Here is an 18,753-nt window from a genome sequence, read left to right as displayed (position 1 = left end):
GGAAATGTGAGACACTCTAGCAGGTGTCCAGAAATGTTGCTTCAATTCTATCATGTCTCTGTGTCAGCAAGCAATTTTATTTCTGTTTCTACCAGATACATTCACTGAAACCTGCTGCTTGTGTATTTTAGTAAGCTTCAGTTGCTATTTTTATTTCAGAAACATCATGAATTGCACTACTCAGTTCTTGACCTACTTGACTTTCAGTAAGTTTCCCCTTTTCATATTTTAACAAGATGATACCTTTCTACTCTCAAACAGAAACACTTTTTAAAAACTGTTTTGAGAAACGGTTACCACTGAAGAATGAAGGATTTGTTTGCTGACCTAGCATTAGTCTTAGGCCCCATCTATACTGCCACATAATCCAGGATCTGATATCAGATTTTCTGCTTTGAACTCAATTATATGGCAATGTACATCCAGCCTTGGTCCAACATTCTAGTCCAAATCATCTGGAATGTCAGTGGTTTTCCTCTTCTTCTTCTAGTACTTCTATTAATGAAAAACCACAATAAAACAAAGCCTTTACTTTTCCATTCCAAACTAAACTAAAAGACCTCATGATTTGTTACTTAGTCCCTTCTGCCTTCATTACCAGGTGGTCTGTAAAGAAATTAATTTGTCATTTGCTTGTCACTTTGCTTGCCTAAGCCTAACTTTTTTATTTGATGAGGTCTAAAAGTCATCTTCACTTCCTGTATTTGCTAGTGTGTCAGATGTATAGTACATTTCTCTTCTTGCATAAAGACTAGAGTAAAACTATTTTCTTGAGAGGATCAGTATCACAAAGGGCAAGAAGTACGTTTTGAAGTTTGTGAGTTCATAGCAACAACTGCATGCTGGAAGGCATTGGAGCACCCACTTTAAAACAGTAGAAATCAAACAGATAATTCATAATACATCTGTCACTACTACTCTACATGGGGAAGCAGACCTGATTTTTATTACTTTTGTTCAACTACTAGGACTTTTCATATTTCAGGGTTTTTCAAATTCAAAATCAGGCCACATCTACGCTACTGTAGAATTCAGTTTGAAACTGTGTTATATGGTCAGTGAAGACTCATATAATGCAGTTTAACTCAACTGAACTGCATTATGTGAGTCTACACTGACCATATAATGCAGTTTCACACTGTATTATATAACAGTGCAGATACATTGCCTTAGCACACTACAATTTCCACTTTCTTTTCTGGCTATGGCAATGGCTGCAAACAATATTTTGGAGCATATGGCCAATTATGCAATTTGCTAATGTGACAACATAGGAAAAAGGAATAATGAATGTTTTAGTACTGATTCCAAAGCTGCCCAGATAAAGTTACTTGAGAGCCACCAGGCCAGCTTTACTTCCTGATAGGTCTGGAATTCACTGTTTTCCCCATCTCATCCCATGTCAAAGTAAAAGATGACCTACACTGACATTAGATTCACATTATGCCACCACAGATTGTCAACAAGATTCCAAACTATACCTTCGTATAAGTATAAAACTGGTATCATGCCCAATCACAGGGTGAAAACTCACACAATTCCCTTATTCATGGATTTGATACCCGCAGTTTAACTACCCATACTTCAAAAAATACCTTTTCAAAAATATCTAGGTCCTTCAGTGTGATTCCATAGTATGCTTCCAATCAAAATATAGTTCACCATTATCCACCACTTTATGCATTTGTGTGACATGGAATGTATCCCCCTAATATGCAGTTATAATATATTTAGAAATTCAAAGATGATATTTTAGCCCAGACCTGGGACCTCATCATACTGGTGTTTGTTTGCTTTTTGCCCCTTACCATGCTGGAGCTCCTCTTCAGTGACAGTTCTTGATGGAGCAATCAGATGATGCAGGCCGAGGCCCTGCCTCATCTGTGGGTGAAGTGGTAATGAAGTGTTGGATTCTAGCTTCCTCACCATCATGATAAGAATTGTCTTTTGGGTAACTCTTATGAAGCTACCCTTGTTTTTCAGGCCTTTCCTCTATCTGATGGGGGAAAGTACAATGTGGCAACATGACCTGCCATACTTTCCTTTGTGTGATGGGGACAGGGATATAGTACCCATGTGATGAGGTCTCTAATGGTAGTTATTCCAAAAGATGTTGTGTAGGAATATTCCTTGTAATTCTGTAAGATAGCTTACATCTGCAGTCCTGAAATGACTTACAGTACAATAAATTCTAGTTCACTTGCCTGAGGCCCCATCTACACTGTCACATAATCCAGTTTCCGAATCCAGGTGATTTATTTTGAATTAGATTATATAGCAGTGTGGACTCACATCCAGTTCAAATCAGACAATCTGGATCCAGATACTGGATTATATGGCAATGTAGCTCCAGCCTGAGTATCCATCTAAACTGACAGTTTGAAACTGCATTATATGGTCAGCGTAGACTTATATGATGCTGTTCAGTAGAGTTAAATTGCATTATATGAGTACACACTGACTATATAATATGGTTTCAAACTACATTATATGATAGTGTAGATGGGACCTAAGAAAGTATAAACACATGCAAAAATGTTAGAATTCAAAATAATTCTCAATTCACAATCAAAGGCTATGAATATATACTTCCACATGACAAGTTAACAAGCAGCTGACCATAAGGCAGGTGTACAATATATATCAAGGGATGCTAGAACTATAGGCAGTCCAGATGTTTTGGACTTCAACTCCTAGAATCTACAGACAGCAAAGCTAGTATCAAAGGGCTATGGGAGTTCAGTTCTACAACGGTTGGAGGATAAACACAGTGGGAACCCTGGATCTGGGGACATGCTCTTGGTGAACATAATATGGGAATAAAGGTATTTCCTCTTACTACTACTTGTTGAAACACTCAGGGACAAGCAGTCATGGGAATGAGGATGCCCTTTCTTGGTTCAGTTCTTGGACTTCTGATTAGAGGACAATCTCCATTCTTTATTTCAGAGTGGGGTATCTGAAGTTATCTGTTGTGGATAGCTTTTTATCACCCCTTCTTTTGCTGTTTATCTTCTCTTAGAGTATGGGGAACATTGCAGATATTTTTAGATTGCAGTGGTGGCCATCATCCTTAACACTGGTTATGTGAGTTAGGGGAGATAGGAACATGCATCCAGAAATATCTGGAGAATGTGGCATTCCACCTCTTGCTTTAAAGTACTTCATACCAATAATTCTTAAAGCTTGATATCCAAGAAAGAAAGACAAAAAGTAGTGAAAGATTTCCATTACACACATATGACAGTATTTTAAACAAAATGTTTCTTCTGATTTTATTGCATGACATTTAGCAGTCTTTTCGGAACTATATATGGGAGGGAATTATAATATCCTAAAAACTTTGAGCCGATTTAAAAATGTTAATCCCACAATTAATAACCACAGACGTCTGCTTCCCCCTCCAGCACCAAGCACTGCTATTCTAAAGCTGTTATGCTGAACTTTACTGTAGCAGTGAGCCATCTGCCTCTATCCAGCCATCTTACAGAAAGCATGCATGGCATTATGTTCTCTGTATTGGAGGACTGGGACAAAAATGAAGGGAGTAGGTGGGACAATGAGAAGTATAAATTAAGACAGTTTCATAAGGGGGAAATTGTTTCATATTCAAACCAACTAGTGCCTATTTACATATGAGTGGATGGCCTATAACTACTCACTTGTGTGCCATTTCACTTGGCAGATGTCTTGCTTGAACCAGAATGTTCTGTAGAGCACTAATATGATGAGAATAGCCTGAAAATGTCCACAGCAGCCAAGGGCTTGGTTTTAACTTGGAATCATAGAATTAAAGAGTTGAAAGAGACCACAGGGGGCATCCAATCCAACCCCCTGCCATGCAGGAATACATAATCAAAGCACTCCCAACAGATGGCCATTCATCCTCTTTTTAAAAACCTCCAGGGAAAGAGACTCCATCATACTAGGAGGCAGCATATTCTACTGTTGAACAGCCCTAACCATCCAGCAGTTCTTTCTAACTTTTAGGTGGAAGCCAGCTGTGTGGCGAATACTGCATAGGTAAACTATTTTAGCTCATCACATCTTATTTAAAATGGAGAAGAGGGGCTTGCACAAGTCATATGCTGTAATGGATTCATCTCAGAGAATGCTTGGTTCAGTGCATTGAGGTTACTTTGTCTTTGTTTGTCCTTGGTTGGATTATACCATTTAATAAGATTGAGACTTAGTGTTTTAATCAACAACACAATAATTCCAAGGGGGCAAAGGTAGTACTCAACATAAGAAAATACATGATTTTGGTGAGGTAATCATTTTTCAAACTGTTAACAGTAAACATAGCATAGGAATTGTTTCACATAGATATTAAATGACATGAGGGTAGACTGGAACCCTATGGAACCCCACAGAAAATGTGACATGAAGCTAAATTGAGATCCACGATTGCAACTTTTGTGCAATATAGTGCTTCCAACTCCAAACTCACAGTTGCTGTAGAAGACATTATGGTCAATGCCACTTAGAGATCCAGGGAGACCAAGACTCCCATATCGTTCTCTTGATAAATGGCAAAAAGTAAGTTAGCCAAAATGGTTTCAACCTTGAATCTAGGACTTAAACCAGACTGAAATGGGTCTCAATAATTCTGCTTCATCCACTACAATCTCATGCATGGTCTTTATCCCTATGTGTGCCTACATACTTTCAAGTTACCTGTTGACTAGATTTCATAGGAATACTCAGAGGTGGTTTCTCCAGTTTCCTCCTCTGAAATATAGTCCACAGCACCCAGTATTCATTCATAATCTCCCATCCAGGTACATTGTGCTTAGCTTCCAAGATCAGATGGGATCTGGTGACTTTGTTGTTTATTTGTTCAGTCGCTTCCAACTCTTCATGACCTCATGGACTAGCCCTGGTGCCTATGCTGAGAATATTTGTAACTTTATACTTGCTGTATCAAAATGCCCAAAGATGGCCTCTTAAGGAGTAGCTGCATCATACCATTTCAAACACATGATTACTCTCAACATTAGTCCAGTCAGACCCTTTTAAGTATACTATCTATTAGGTCTTATCAGACAGGATGGACAAAGTTAAAGAGAATAATCCTATATGCTAGAAGCATTCAATCTATTTCACGTGGGCTATAACTGACTAATAGATTCCAACAAGACTGTACCCAGACAATTTCCATTGACTTGTCAAATTTGGAATGGATGCATGCAGCTTTGCCCTAAAATATATCATAAATTTGTTAAAGCAAGAAGACAGAGCCTATTGGTAGCCTGGGCTTAAGAGGACTACTCATTTTGACACTGCTCACTGTGGATTCAACGTTGACAGAGAAGAAAGATTTCTTTGCCATTATTGTTTGAATGATCTTCCATTGGTAAAGAAAAACATCCCAGACATAGAAACACCATGTCAAGGTAGAAGTCCAGGCTCCTAACATTCTCACCGGAACTCTCTTTTGTACGTACAAAGAGGCACATGAATTTTAAACTAGGAAGTACACTCTAAAAACAAGGTTTTCCCTGGCTGCATTTTGCAATAGAAGAAACAATCCAACGCAAGACCACTAGACTGCTCGGATCATGCATTTCCCTTATGCATTACACAACTAGAGATTTCTATTCAATGCAGGGAAGTTGACAAGAATAGCAATAAACTCCCTGGTAGATCCTGACTCATATTTCAAGGGGCAAAATGGTTTCAATAAAGCAGCTCGTCACTCACTAACACAGGAAGCAGAGACAAATCTGGATGTATTTGTATTAAACAAAGGTAGTCACGGGTGGATGCAGTTTCCAGTCGCTGATTCACAACCTCAACACAAATCCAACTTGATGTTATGGACCACCATGTACACATGATAACAACCATGTTCATGGGGTCAGAAATGTTAGAAGTACATTCTTCCTTTGATATGAAAACACTAAGAGATTAGATAGCTAGCCTGTCGTTTCTGGACCTTTCTTTGTCATTTGAGTTAAACAGACATATTTTGTGATCATTGACCCTCATGCTTTTTATCATGAGACTTATAAAAAGTAGATGAGAGGGCAAAAAGGATGTTGTGCATGTAAGTAAGTAGCAGCACTACATTTTAGGCCAAATGCCTTCTCCCTCTAGGGACTGGTCAAGCTGTTAACCATGTGTAAGACAATAAGCAAAAAATATATATAATCTAAGGATGTTATTTAATTCCAAATCATTTAACACTGATGAGGACAAGAAGGTTATTATAATTGAATTACACTCTTTAGCCTCCGTTGTAAAAGCACAGGGACTGTTTTCATGTCCCAGGAATCTTTTTAAGTGAATGGAAATTAAGAAGCAGAGGTATTGAACTCAGTGTCTAAAATAGAGGAGTTGAAGAAAAATAATTAAATGAAATACATAATAGGAATAAATACAGTGTTTTTGCTTATTCTCCAAAGCAAACTACGGCTAAAATTCTATTGGGAAATTACAATATTGTGCTAGTAATTGCAGACGTAGTTGCATTTTCTCAGAAATTGACTTTGTTTGTGGGAAGCTAATCAAATATTGTGTCATGCTTTTACAAATGCTGGATATACTATTTAAATGTTTTCTCTTATCTTCCTTTCAAGATCTTCTCAAATACATAAAGATGGCACCTGCTTAATGCTGTAGGCTGAATAGTGTTCAGCTGGTTTTGATAGCCAACCATTTCACACAAGAACAGGTAAGATTTTCACCTTTTGAGGTGACAGGACTTTGATTTCATGATAATATAGCAAGTTTAGCAACATAACAGTTGGAATTTAGCTGTTTGCCATTCCCACCTACCGAAATCATGTTAAAATATGGAATATCTGTCCAGAGAAATGGGGAAAATATTCAGCAGAAGCATGAAATGTGATAAATATGAATAGATCACTTGCTGTGGGGGAAAAAAAAAATCTAAATCCCAATCAATACACTACTAAAACATGAAGGGGTTCTTTAAGGGTGCTGTAGAATTAATACTGTTTGACAGCACTTTAACTGCCATGGTTCAATGCTTTGGAATCATAGCATTTTTTAGTTATTTTTTGAGGCCCCAACACTTTTTGACAGAGAAGGCTAAAGAACTCGTAAAACTACAACTCCCAAGATTCTATACCATTGAAACATGGCAGTTAAAATACTTTCAAATTGCAATAATTCTACAGTTTAGGTGCACCCTAGGCTACAACTCAGCAGCCAAAGAACTCAGAGCTAAATCCAGCCTCCCTGTTACCCTAGTTGTCAATATAAAGGCAAAGGAAGTGGCAGGCAAGTGTTATCTCTTTATAGAGAACTTTTAGGTAGGTCTCTTTAAATGTTGGGAATTGAGATGCAAGTCCATGATCCCTCAGCTGATCTCTGGGCACCTTTTGGAAAAGGCAGATGTTGGTGGAATGTTGGTGAAATGTTGGTGAAACACACCTTGTCTTTCCACAACAGATACTCAATTGCACTTTGCCCAACAATTCTTTAATTTAATGGTATCGTTTACACAAATGCATAAAATGCAGTCCCACAGATCAGTTCTTCACTAACATCAATTTGAAATACATGAATGCCATTTAATTTACTACAAACACGGGGAAAGGAATTTTAAAAAATAATTACTTTTTTGAAATCGGAGGCTCATTAACTAGAAGCTATCGTTTGTAGACCAGAGTCATTTATTGGATCTGCACAGAGTATAATGACCTACTTTCAATCAGCATTGCAGGCTTGGTTTCCATTACTTTCAAATATATTGACAATCTGGCAAGTGCATTCTTGGCTGTGGTTGCCCTGTACTTTTTTCATACAATGGAAAGTCTATTAGAAGGATATTAGAGCTTTAATTATAATATGGGCACTCTTTCATTTTGTTACACACTAGTAATTCCCAATAACACTAATGGAAATTATCCAGCATCAACAAAAGGAGAATGTGCCTTAGAAGCTAACAGTCATTTAAACCAAGTACTGCACATATCAAAGAAATGAAGTTTCTGGGAAGTAATTCAATAAAAGTGATATGGCTGAGAATACAGACAGCAACAGATATTGACCAGTTTCCCATATAATACTTATTTCCCACCAGAAAAGTCTCAGCGTTTTATTAACTTTAACTTCAAAAGCAATTAAATTATGCCTGGTAACTAAAAATGGGCAGAAAATTTAGACAGTTATAATTAACCATACTTGAAAAAATACATTAAAGACAAAGAAGAGATAGATATCTCTACAGCATCAGATGCAGAACATATTGTCTTATTTTACATTTAAAACCTTGGACAATATTTCTAGCGACTAGCTCTCATGTTATCTCCTAGGTTATGATCACATCCTGCATGTCAGCCATTATGTTCAGGGAATGAAAGCAAATACAAGGTTTACTTCCTTTGGAAGTAAGTGGTTAAGACAGATTCCTCAAATGAATGGGAAATACACTTACTATGGGGACAAAAGGATGAGCAGTGGTCTGAGGTGGTATTCAGTTTCATGATTGATCAGCAAATATGAGAACATGGGGTGGGATTGCAATAGTAGAGATCTGAATTGGACAAGGATTAAATATCATTAGCTGGAGAACAACTGCAGGAGGGAGTGATTGATATCATGGGCTCTCTGTAAACTTCTAATAAGAATCTGCTTGGCTGCTGTGAGAAACAGGATATTGAAAACGATAGCCATTTGGTCTGAACCAAGATGGATTCTGAAATCATATAACCTTAACAACACATACTGGCTATTCAATGCCAGCAGACTATAAGGCTTCAACAGAAGTGGCCTTTTCTAAGGAGTTTCCATGCTTTGAAAGTGGCACTGTGCACAAGAGGGTCCTGAATATACATGCCTTATTCAAGCCCATAAAAAGTACAATTGCTTGTATAACTGGGAATTATGCCACATAATGCTCCACAAGATTGAGGTCATCATTTCCATTTGGTTTTGAGGGCTTGGATCTTTGAGCTGGCATTTATAAGATTGAAAAGGAAAGTAGAAAACATGAGAGAAGAGCATAGTCTGGGTGTACTCCTATTTTAGATCTACAATGCCATTCCCTTGTGCAGTTTTGAAATACTACAACATGCTGCATGTGGTCATTTTTTCCATTTATGCAAACCAGGTCTTATTATCCATTTTGAGACTAAGTGAAGAGGGGGGGAAGCCTTTCTTTTCTGATTGTTGAGTATCTGCATGATTCGAAGAAACACACCACACCTAAAATGGGCCTAAAAATGTTATTTTGCATACAGAATAAGCACCACTGAAGGAAGATTTCATCAACTCCAGGTAGAGAATACCAGGAGATAAGACCAAGATAGAAGGAGATTTTGCTCTATGTTTCTCCAGTTTCTTTGCCTCCAAAAAGGGGGAACCAGCAATAAACTCTTACCTGTAATCACACTTTGGGCCATGTTCCACTGTGGGCAATGTTTCACATATGTTCACTCTGTTCTACATATGTTCACATGGTTAGAAGACATGAAATAGGTTGTTGCAGAAAAAGGAATATGTTTTCTTTGCTGCTGCATCCATTAAACACTAATAAGTCTCCATCTCCACCGATGGTTTCATCTGGTCTTGATCACCCTCAAATCTGGTGTTGGTGTAATGGTTCTCATCAATGCCCAGATCAACATGCACAACACTCACAACCTTCTTTCCAAGGAAACTAACCAACTTATTTCACCCCTTCTTTTAATTAACAAGAATCAAATCAATAAAGAACTACAAACCTTCCAAAGCTGAAACAAGTAGTGAAATGTGAAGAATGGAATGGTTACCTTTTTCACAAAAACGACCAGTGAAATGAAGAGGGCAGTCACACCGAAATGAGGTCACTCCACCCCAAAGATTCATTTGATGGCAAGTTCCTCCATTCTGGCACAAGTTCTCTTGACAGAGGAGTGATAATGCTGGGTGAACAGGTGGGGACTTGAGTGCTTCAGATACTGCAGAAACAGTGCCCAGGACTATTCCAGATGTTCCATTAGACGCAGGAAATCTGTGGGGCACAATTATTTCCATTTTATGTACTTTCATGAAATATAGGCACCACTACAAATAAGATTCGAGTTCAGAGAGAACATCATAGTAATTTCTAGGAGGATGATTACAAACTTCAGTCCCTCTTGCAGAACTTTCAAGAAGCATGTAGCAGAGACAGTGTAGCAAACAGGAATCTTCACTAGATAGACCTTTGGTTTCATCCAATCTCTCCATCCAGAGAAACCTTTTCCGGAGATCTAGAGTTGCACAAGTTTGAAACTTTTAGAAGATCTGGAATGGATCTAGCATCAGCTGTACCTCATGAGCTATATCGTGCCTTAGCCCTTTATACATTGCATCAATTAGATGATTTATGTGCAACTTGTCTTTCAGTCCGTTTCCTGTATCAATTTATTATATGAAGTGTGTAAACTGTTTCTTATATAAGCCTTCAACAATACATTGTTTCTTATATGTATCAAAAGATATCTGGAAGGCAGCCACTTTCCTGTCACCTTGGTGGCATAGTCCCCTGGTAACAGGGATGTTGCCAAATACCTCTAGCTATTTCCCAAGACAGATAATTATCAGATTCATAGTGTTTATGCAAAAATAGGTGGCCTTCTTTATCAGCCAGATAAGCTCAATATGTTTGTCCATTTAACCTGAGGCTGAGAGTCTGCCGCTACCTACAGAAGAGGGGGCTTAAAGTAGTGCATTCATTAATTTTCTATACTGACAGCCAAACCCTTGATTGCCTAAGATTAGCACCTTTGTCTCTTGAGCTCTTGTACTTTTGTCTTCTGAGCTCCATATTTTTGTTTTGCATGGAATTGCATGTTTGAGCTAATCAAAATCTCATTAACATATGTGTGCCATTGCTTCCTCACAGACTGTGTCCTCCCAGGAGGTGTCTCTGCAGTTGATTGGCTACCTGCACAAACCAATCCTCGGCTGCCATTTCTCCTGCTCTGGGAATTCTCACCTACTGGTGGTGACATCAAGGGAATCCCCAGCCAATCCCGACAAAGATCCTTGCCATCTCTTTTCTTAGCCAATCAGGAAAGGGAGCAGGAGATTTAAATGGCTGTATAAGATGTCTTGCATTTCTGGTATATTTATGCTTGTACCTTTTGATGCAAATTGCTTGTACTTGCATCCTTTTTGGCCGAATTGCAATAAACCTCTGTGGCTTGTCTTCAACCTGATGATTTGGCTTTCCTGTTCTGTACTGTCTGGTTTAGCTTATGCTTTCGAGGCACAGACTCTCTAACCGCGTCCTAGCTTAGCCATGACGAATGTAAATGGTTTGCATATGATGATCAGTTTTTAAATTAATGCTTGCAGTTGTATATGTTATCATCCATAAGGACCATCCCTGCCAGTTTTTATATGTTCAGTTATTTTCAGTGAAATGGGATACTGTAGTGATTTTTGGCTTTTCCCCTGAATCCCAAAAGCAAAACCGGGTTGCCTTAACAGCACTCCAGGATTACCATTGTCTTTGAAAATATACATTGAAAATGCAGCTACATTATAACTACCATATTTCCAGTGTGTATTTTTATGCATGCACATATAATCTGTTGTTGATTATGAAGACATTATAACAAACACGAGTAGGAGAGCTAACAAAAATATATAATAGCTCTAAGCTGGCCTTATCGAAGTGAAACACATGGAGCTCTTGCATGCATAGAGATGTCTTCTGGAGATTCTGACCTTGAAAAAAACCACAGTGAAAAGCAGCCCCCATTTATTTGTATTATGGACAAGAAGTAGTGTTTCCTTTTTTTTTTTTTTTTACATACAAGCATCCATGGTTATTTTACAAAATAATGACCTTCTGTTAGAGAGACAAATATAATGTGCCACAGACACAAAAATGTTCTGTGTATCTTTCTTTGTCTTTCTTGCTTTCTTTCTATCGTTTTCTCCAACCTTGGGATTCAACACAGCTTAAAAAATTAAAATAAATATACAAAGAATCTCACATCACTAAAAATGTATACAAATTAAATTACCCTCTAAATGAGGGCATGTAGAGATCTTGAATACAAAGCAGTCACAAATGCACAATTTCAAAACCATCCAGCCATCATCATCATCATTTATATCATGTCTTTCCCCCAAGATTGAGACTTAAGGTGGCTTACACACCTTTTTACATATCTGTTTTATTGACTATTATAAAGCCTTTGACTGTATGGATCATAATAAATTGTGGCAAGTTGTTGGTGGTATGGTGTCATGATCCTTACCTCATAGGCCAAAGCAGGAGCCTAAGTTGTAAGTAAGCAGGCCTCCATTTTGAGAGGGTAAACCAGGAAAGCAGACATCTTGGGAGTGTTAGAGTAGAACAGGGGAGGAGCTGGAGCTCTCTCTGGATTGGTTAAGGCAGGATGGGAGGAGTTTTAGCCAAGAGAGGGAAAAGCTGTCAGCTTGTCACAAAGAGGGGGTGGATTTTGGCTTTGAAGGGAGTGAGAGGCGGATTTTTGGTGAGCAAAGATTTTTTACTGTGAGAGGGCATTTGGGGCAGGTTATTCTACATTTATTTGGCCAGGAGGGTCAAAGTAGACACCTGTGTGCTTGTGTTGGATTTAGGACACAAGTGGTTCTGCTCTCTGGGGTCAGAGTAGTTTAGCTGTGAGAGAACTCTGTCTAGAGTGAAGCTATTTACTCTGGGGACAACTGGGTTAGGTTTGTCTGAGGAACTCACTGCTACAGTATCAGGGTAGAGTGAGGGATCTTGCTCACGTTTAAGTTAAGAAACCTATTTAAGAAACCATTTAAGAATAGTGTGCCTCTGTAACCATCTAAGCTTGTGTGCCTCGCTGAAGAAGTTAGTTGTTTGTTCAAATATATTAATAAACATTTCTCTAGTTCAACGTTTAAGCAGCCTCAGCAGTGATTCATTCATTAAGAATAATTCCAGTGATTTTCAACATCTTTACCACTCAGTCATTTTCAGGAAGCCAGAGGGAGAGCTGGTGGGTAGGGAAGAATTTACCTCAGGGACAGCATCTTTAGTTTCCCAAATTTCTTTGGGTGGCGGCAGCAACTCTATCAGTCTATACACGTTACCTCAACAATCATCTAAACGCTCCATGCCAAGAAATATATTCCATATAATTCGTGTCCAGCAGCGAGATTCATTTTGAGATCTCAGTTTAGGATCCTTTAAAGTGGCGCCAGCCGGTGGGATATATTAGGGAAAATATAATCTCCAGGATAGAATGATGATTTCGTTATATATGGGCATACCAAATCACCTTATCACCTGAGGAATCTGTATAAGGACCAAGTAGCAACAGTAAGAACTGACCATGGAACAACAGATTGGTTCAAGATTGGGAAAGGCATATAGCAGGGTTGTATACTCTCACCCAGCCTATTCAACTTGAATGCAGAACACATCATGCACTGTGCGGGGCTTGACGAATGCAAGGCTGGGGTAAACATTGCTGGAAGAAATGTTAACAACCTTAGATATGCAGATGATACCACTTTGATGGCCGAAAGCAAGGAGGAGCCAAGGAGCCTTCTAATCAAGGTGAAAGATGAAAGTGCAAAAGCTGGTTGCAGCTAAACATAAAAAAACCCAAGATTATAGCAACAAGAATGATTGGTAACTGGGAAATAGACGGAGAAAACGTGGAGGCAGTGACAGACTTTGTATTTCTAGGTGCAAAGATTACTGCATATGCAGACTGCAGCCAGGAAATCAAGAGATGCTTACTTCTTGGGAGGAGAGCAATGTCCAATTCTTGATAAAATAGTGAAGAGTAGAGACATCACACTGGCAATGAAGATCTACATAGTTAAAGCAATGGTATTCCCCATAGTCACCTATGGATGTGAGAGATGGACCATAGGGAAGGCTGAGCGAAGGAAGATAGATGCTTTTGAACTGTGGTGTTGGAGGAAACTGTGGTGTTGGAGGAAACAGCGAGAAGATCCAACCAGTCCATACTTCAGGAAATAAAGCCTGACTGCTCATTGGAGGGAAGGATAGTAGAGGCCAAGATGAAGTACTTTGGCCACATCATGAGAAGAAAGGAAAGCTTAGAGAAGACAATTATGCTGGGGAAAATGAAAGGAGAAAGGAAGAGGGTCCGACCAAGGGCAAGATGGATGGACAGTCCTTGAAGTGACTGTATTGACCTTGAAGGAGCTGGGGGTGGTGATGGCCAACAGGGAGCTCTGGCGTGGACTGGTCCATGAGGTCACAAAGAGTTGAAAACAACTGAACGAATGAACAACAGCAAACACATTAAAGATGACAATTAAAAACATACAAAGGTCAACATTAAAAGCAAATCAAATTAATTATATTAAAAACAGATACATACTTTTAAAAGATTTTAAACAAATATTCAATTAAAAGCAACATTGCTCTTATGATACTTTACTTAAAGGTAAACTTTCTCAGTCCTGCTACTGTGAGCCTAAAGGAAACTATTTTGAATAGGAAGCTAGTCTTGGGTTGCCGATTTTTCCCCCTCACATGGCAACATATGGATACTGCTCTTTAGAGCTTTTCTACCTCAACTGCTGTTATATCAACTTTTACTTCTAGCTTTTCCTTTGTTTCTTTCTTTACCAAAGGAAAACGCTTGTGCAAGCTCATTAATGAAGCAAACATCTGGAAATGCCTTCAGAATTCATTTCAACTGTTATAAATAAGTAATACTCCTGATTCTAAACTGTTTAACTAAAATGCTTATTTGAATAAAGAGCTAGGAAACATTTTAAAGGCATTTAGTAACAGAGATGTTGGGACATCTGTAAGACAGAGTGGAATCGTGTCAAATAAAGCTTCATTTAACTTTTAGCAAGATTGCAAAAATAATCAACAAATAATACTGATTAGTCCTCCTTCTTTGACCACTAGTCTCTTCTGACATTTATAACATTCTTCAGTACCAAAAGCTCATGCACAAAATTATTGCAAAATTACCTTTATGCTAGATGTATAAATTACATATCTCCAAGATATATTATAATGTATATTCAAATATTCTAAAATCTGTGGGGAGGGGGGCGGGTACCCTGAAATCCAAAACACTTCTAGACCCAAACATTTTGAACAAGGAATAATCAACCTATACTTGTGCGGAAAACAGAAATTCAGCAGGAATTTCATCACAAGCTTCCATACAAGTATTAAAGATACAATAACCTTCTTCTCCTTCCTTTTCCTTTGAGAAACAACCTCCACTGAACACAGTTGAGTATGTACTGCTATCTTTTAAAAATGTTTTTGCTTCAAAATCAACCTGTCCTCAATCTGATTTTTTGTCTTGGACCTACTCTTGTTATTTGCTTTTAAAACTTTTAGCCTATAATATTCTACAGGGAGTTGATGCCTAGGAGAGCTTTCCTTCCAAAACCAGTAAACACTGGTCTTATCACCAAATATTCCAAGAGATTTGCTGTGAGTTTTTCAGGCTGTATGGCCATGTTAGAGCAGCATTCTTAACATCGCCATAGAGCTTAAAAACCTCACTGCAACCCAGTGATCCTGTCCATGAAAGCCTTCAACAAAGCAGGCAGTTTTTAGGTAGTTCCAACTAATGCTCCACCCGACTTACCAGGCAGAGGGGTTGTGGGGCAGGCATCCTCCCACCTACCGTGGTGCCGATGAAAAGAGGGTGGGCTTCTCCTTCCCAGAAGCCCTCATTGTGAGACAGGAGAGTTTCCCACCAGCCAGGCAGCTGGCCAATCAGCAGTGGCCCTCTTTGCCCCCCCCCCCCCAACTGGCTGGGGCCAGATGCCCCCTGAGCTCCGGGCAGCCTTCTTAAGGTCACATCACATCACTTATGGGCAGCACGCCTTCAGATGTCCCATCCCACCCAACTTTCATATGAGTTTATCTGTTCGAGGATTTCCACTGAGTTTTGTTCATTTGTCACTAATTGTAGGTGTGTGGATCTGGCTTGCTTATTCTCCCCCCCCTCCCCAATTGGAGGGGGGAGCTTCTGGTGGTTTAACAGGGGTACGATGGTAACCGTGTCCCAGTATTGTGCCAGTTGGTAACAGCAATACTCCCTGGCATGGTTAAGTGATATCGGTCAGCAGTGGACTGTCTGACCCCTGATCCAGGACCCATGCACATCAGCCAACCATGGTTCTGTTTTGTAAGCAATAAACAAGTTGTGGCCTTTTGTTATCCCAACACTGCGTATGTGTTGTAACTGGGTTTGCTGGAAGGAGGCAGAGACACACATGCCCACACAACTGGAGTCACATCACCAGTCTTTATTCATCCTCCTTGCACAGAAAGCACTAGTGATAGTGAGAACCTAATTATTTTCCTGCTTTTAATGGATTTTATTCATTTTGTTGTTTTATGCTTTTCAGGCTGGTTTTAATACATTTGGATTTTTCTGAATCTCCTTTACAGTTTTTCCCCCTCAAATGAAAAGCAGCAATGCTCTGAAATGCTGAAAGCAGGTGTTTTATTTTTTTATAAAACAGATAAGATATTATTGAAGGCTGCCTCCTGGATCTTTTGGGAGAATAATTTTAAAGACCACCGGAAAATTCCCAAAATGCCAAGCAGGTGGAAGACACAAAGAGATTGGGAGAGTTCATAACGGTAATAGGTGTTCTTCACCTACACAAACACTAGTGTTGGATATTTACTTTAAGCTGAATTTTTGGATCTTTGTTTTGTTTTAATGCTGTGACTATGAGAATATGTTTAGATTGATATGATGGCTACAATGAGACCACCCTAAACCTAAAATTAGACCCTTAAGATTTTTAAAAAAATGAAATCAGTCATCAGTCATAACTTCTTCCCATTTCTTAAAATTAAAAAAAATGTTTGGCCGTTTAGGGATGTATAAAAGCAGACTAAAAGGGGGGGGGGGTGTTCTTGACTGCCATTCATCTTCCTCACATCATTTTCTATAGTTTCTTATTGATTAACAAAGTTGTCCTTTCCCTCTTGGTAAGTTAAGTTGTTGAATCTATATTATCCGTAGTTTCTCTGAATATATTCTTCAGCTATAGACCAGTCTGTCTATGTTTTGCCTCTGCCATTGTTTTTCTCGAGCAAAAAGGTTAATCTGTCCATATTTTTAATGTCCACTACTAGAATATTTTTTATTGTGTCACAAGCAAATTGAGAATATACTGCAAGTCACTTCTGGTGTGTGAGAACTGGCCGTCTGCAAGGACATTGCCCAGGGGATGCCTGGATTGTTACCATCCTGTGGGAGGCTTCTCTCATATTCCCGCATGGGAAGATGGGGCTGATAGACGGGAGCTCACCCTGTCTTGCGGAGTGACACATAACAGCCTTATCCAAAAGGAATGCATAGTTTTTGCATTCTACAGAGCTTCTCTGGGAATTACTCATAAAACAGGGAAGAAAAGACACTTTATATCAAATTTGTAATCACATGAACAGATGCTTGTAATCTGTGTTTGTAGCTGCTGGAAATTTGGCTCCTGTAACCGGCATAAAATTTATGTAAGAAACTCTGGCAAATAGTCCTACAGCGATTGGGAAGAAAATTAATGCATGCTACAGAATTTTTTTCCAGGTAGGTAGATTGCAGCAGGTTCATCAATCATAGCCAGTCTATTGCTGTAAATAACACTGCTGATCACCCTGTTACAGTATAAGATACGGTACAGAATAGTAACCTCATCTCTCAATGTTTAGCCTGACAGTGACAACAAAGGGCTTTTTTCCTTCATATAATCACACGTAGAAAATGTAGGGCAAATATCTTTCAAGTGCTCTTAAGAGGCAGAGGTTTTACTTTTCTTGTAGAAATAGATATGTAAGAGTTTTAGTACAAATGTCTCAAGATATATATGTTCCCATACAGCTATCAAAAAATGTCATGAGCTATGGAGATAAATAAATTAAAGAAGAATATTGTAAGAGGGCTGTGTTAAAATGTAGGTCAAGGATTTTTTTTGGACATATCACTTGTGTCCTCAATACCGCACAAGTAAACTAGCCCAAAGATAGGAATGTAGCTATTGGGGGGGGGGGGGGGGCAGTATGAATTCTGTGCCCTGAAAACAATTTTCCCCCATACCCACATCTACCAGACGTTTGTAATATGTGCTGTCAGATTTGTGTTCCAGTGATTGTTTTGTGAATGTATCTTAGATAGCATTTCATGAACCTCAGGAATATGTGTGGCCAGTGCACTATTTCTTAAAAGTCTCTGATTAGTTAGGTGAAATGTCTCATATCTTCCATCACAAAGGAATCTCAAAGGCCCTTAAAGCTCATGAGACTTAATTTTCTTTAAGAAGCTCCTTCATAGTTCAGATAATGTTTAAATGATTCTGTAAGAACCTGCACTCTTGTGCTAAGAGTGCATATTCTTCAAGAGAAGCCATACAGCTAGGCACTGTCAGGATTGTACAGGGAGTTTCATGAAGGAATTCACCCCTTCAGAAATTATATACCAAAATTTGCTGTGGTGTTGTTGATCCCCACAAATGCCAAAATCTGTGGATATTCAAGTTCCATTATATACTCCATAGTAAAATAGTACCCCTTGTATGGAATGGCAAAATCAAGATTTGCTGTTTAGATTTTTTGGGGGGAGGGGTAATATTTTCAAGATGTAGATGGTAGAATCCATGGATGCAGAATCTGTGGATATGGAGGTCTGACTATCTTCCATTCTTCACATTTCTAGCATTGCAGAGAGTAAATTACTGAATCGATCCACATCTGCAACACATATACTTCATTTGCATTCCCATAGTGACTTGCCTTCTCTGTTCTTTGGATGCCCACAGTTTATTTCCATCTGAATTTTAAGC

At 38.8% G+C, this 18,753-nt stretch overlaps 1 protein-coding gene across 3 annotated transcripts in view; it reads right to left on the bottom strand.

Annotated features, from left to right (window-relative positions):
• The window catches only part of EYS (eyes shut homolog), a 1,026,188-nt gene that overhangs the window by 189,650 nt on the left and 817,785 nt on the right, over positions 1 to 18,753 (bottom strand). For all 3 annotated transcript variants that reach the window (XM_067468024.1, XM_060752827.2, XM_067468032.1), the window contains one exon: positions 9,744 to 9,964. In XM_067468024.1, coding sequence (XP_067324125.1) covers positions 9,744 to 9,964 — 221 coding nt within the window. The remainder of the gene's footprint in view (positions 1 to 9,743; positions 9,965 to 18,753) is intronic.

This window comes from Anolis sagrei, chromosome 1 (assembly GCF_037176765.1).
Source record: "Anolis sagrei isolate rAnoSag1 chromosome 1, rAnoSag1.mat, whole genome shotgun sequence".
NCBI classification, from domain to species: domain Eukaryota; kingdom Metazoa; phylum Chordata; class Lepidosauria; order Squamata; family Dactyloidae; genus Anolis; species Anolis sagrei.
Note: the sequence above shows the minus strand (reverse complement) of the source record. Positions and strands in the feature narration are given on the sequence as shown.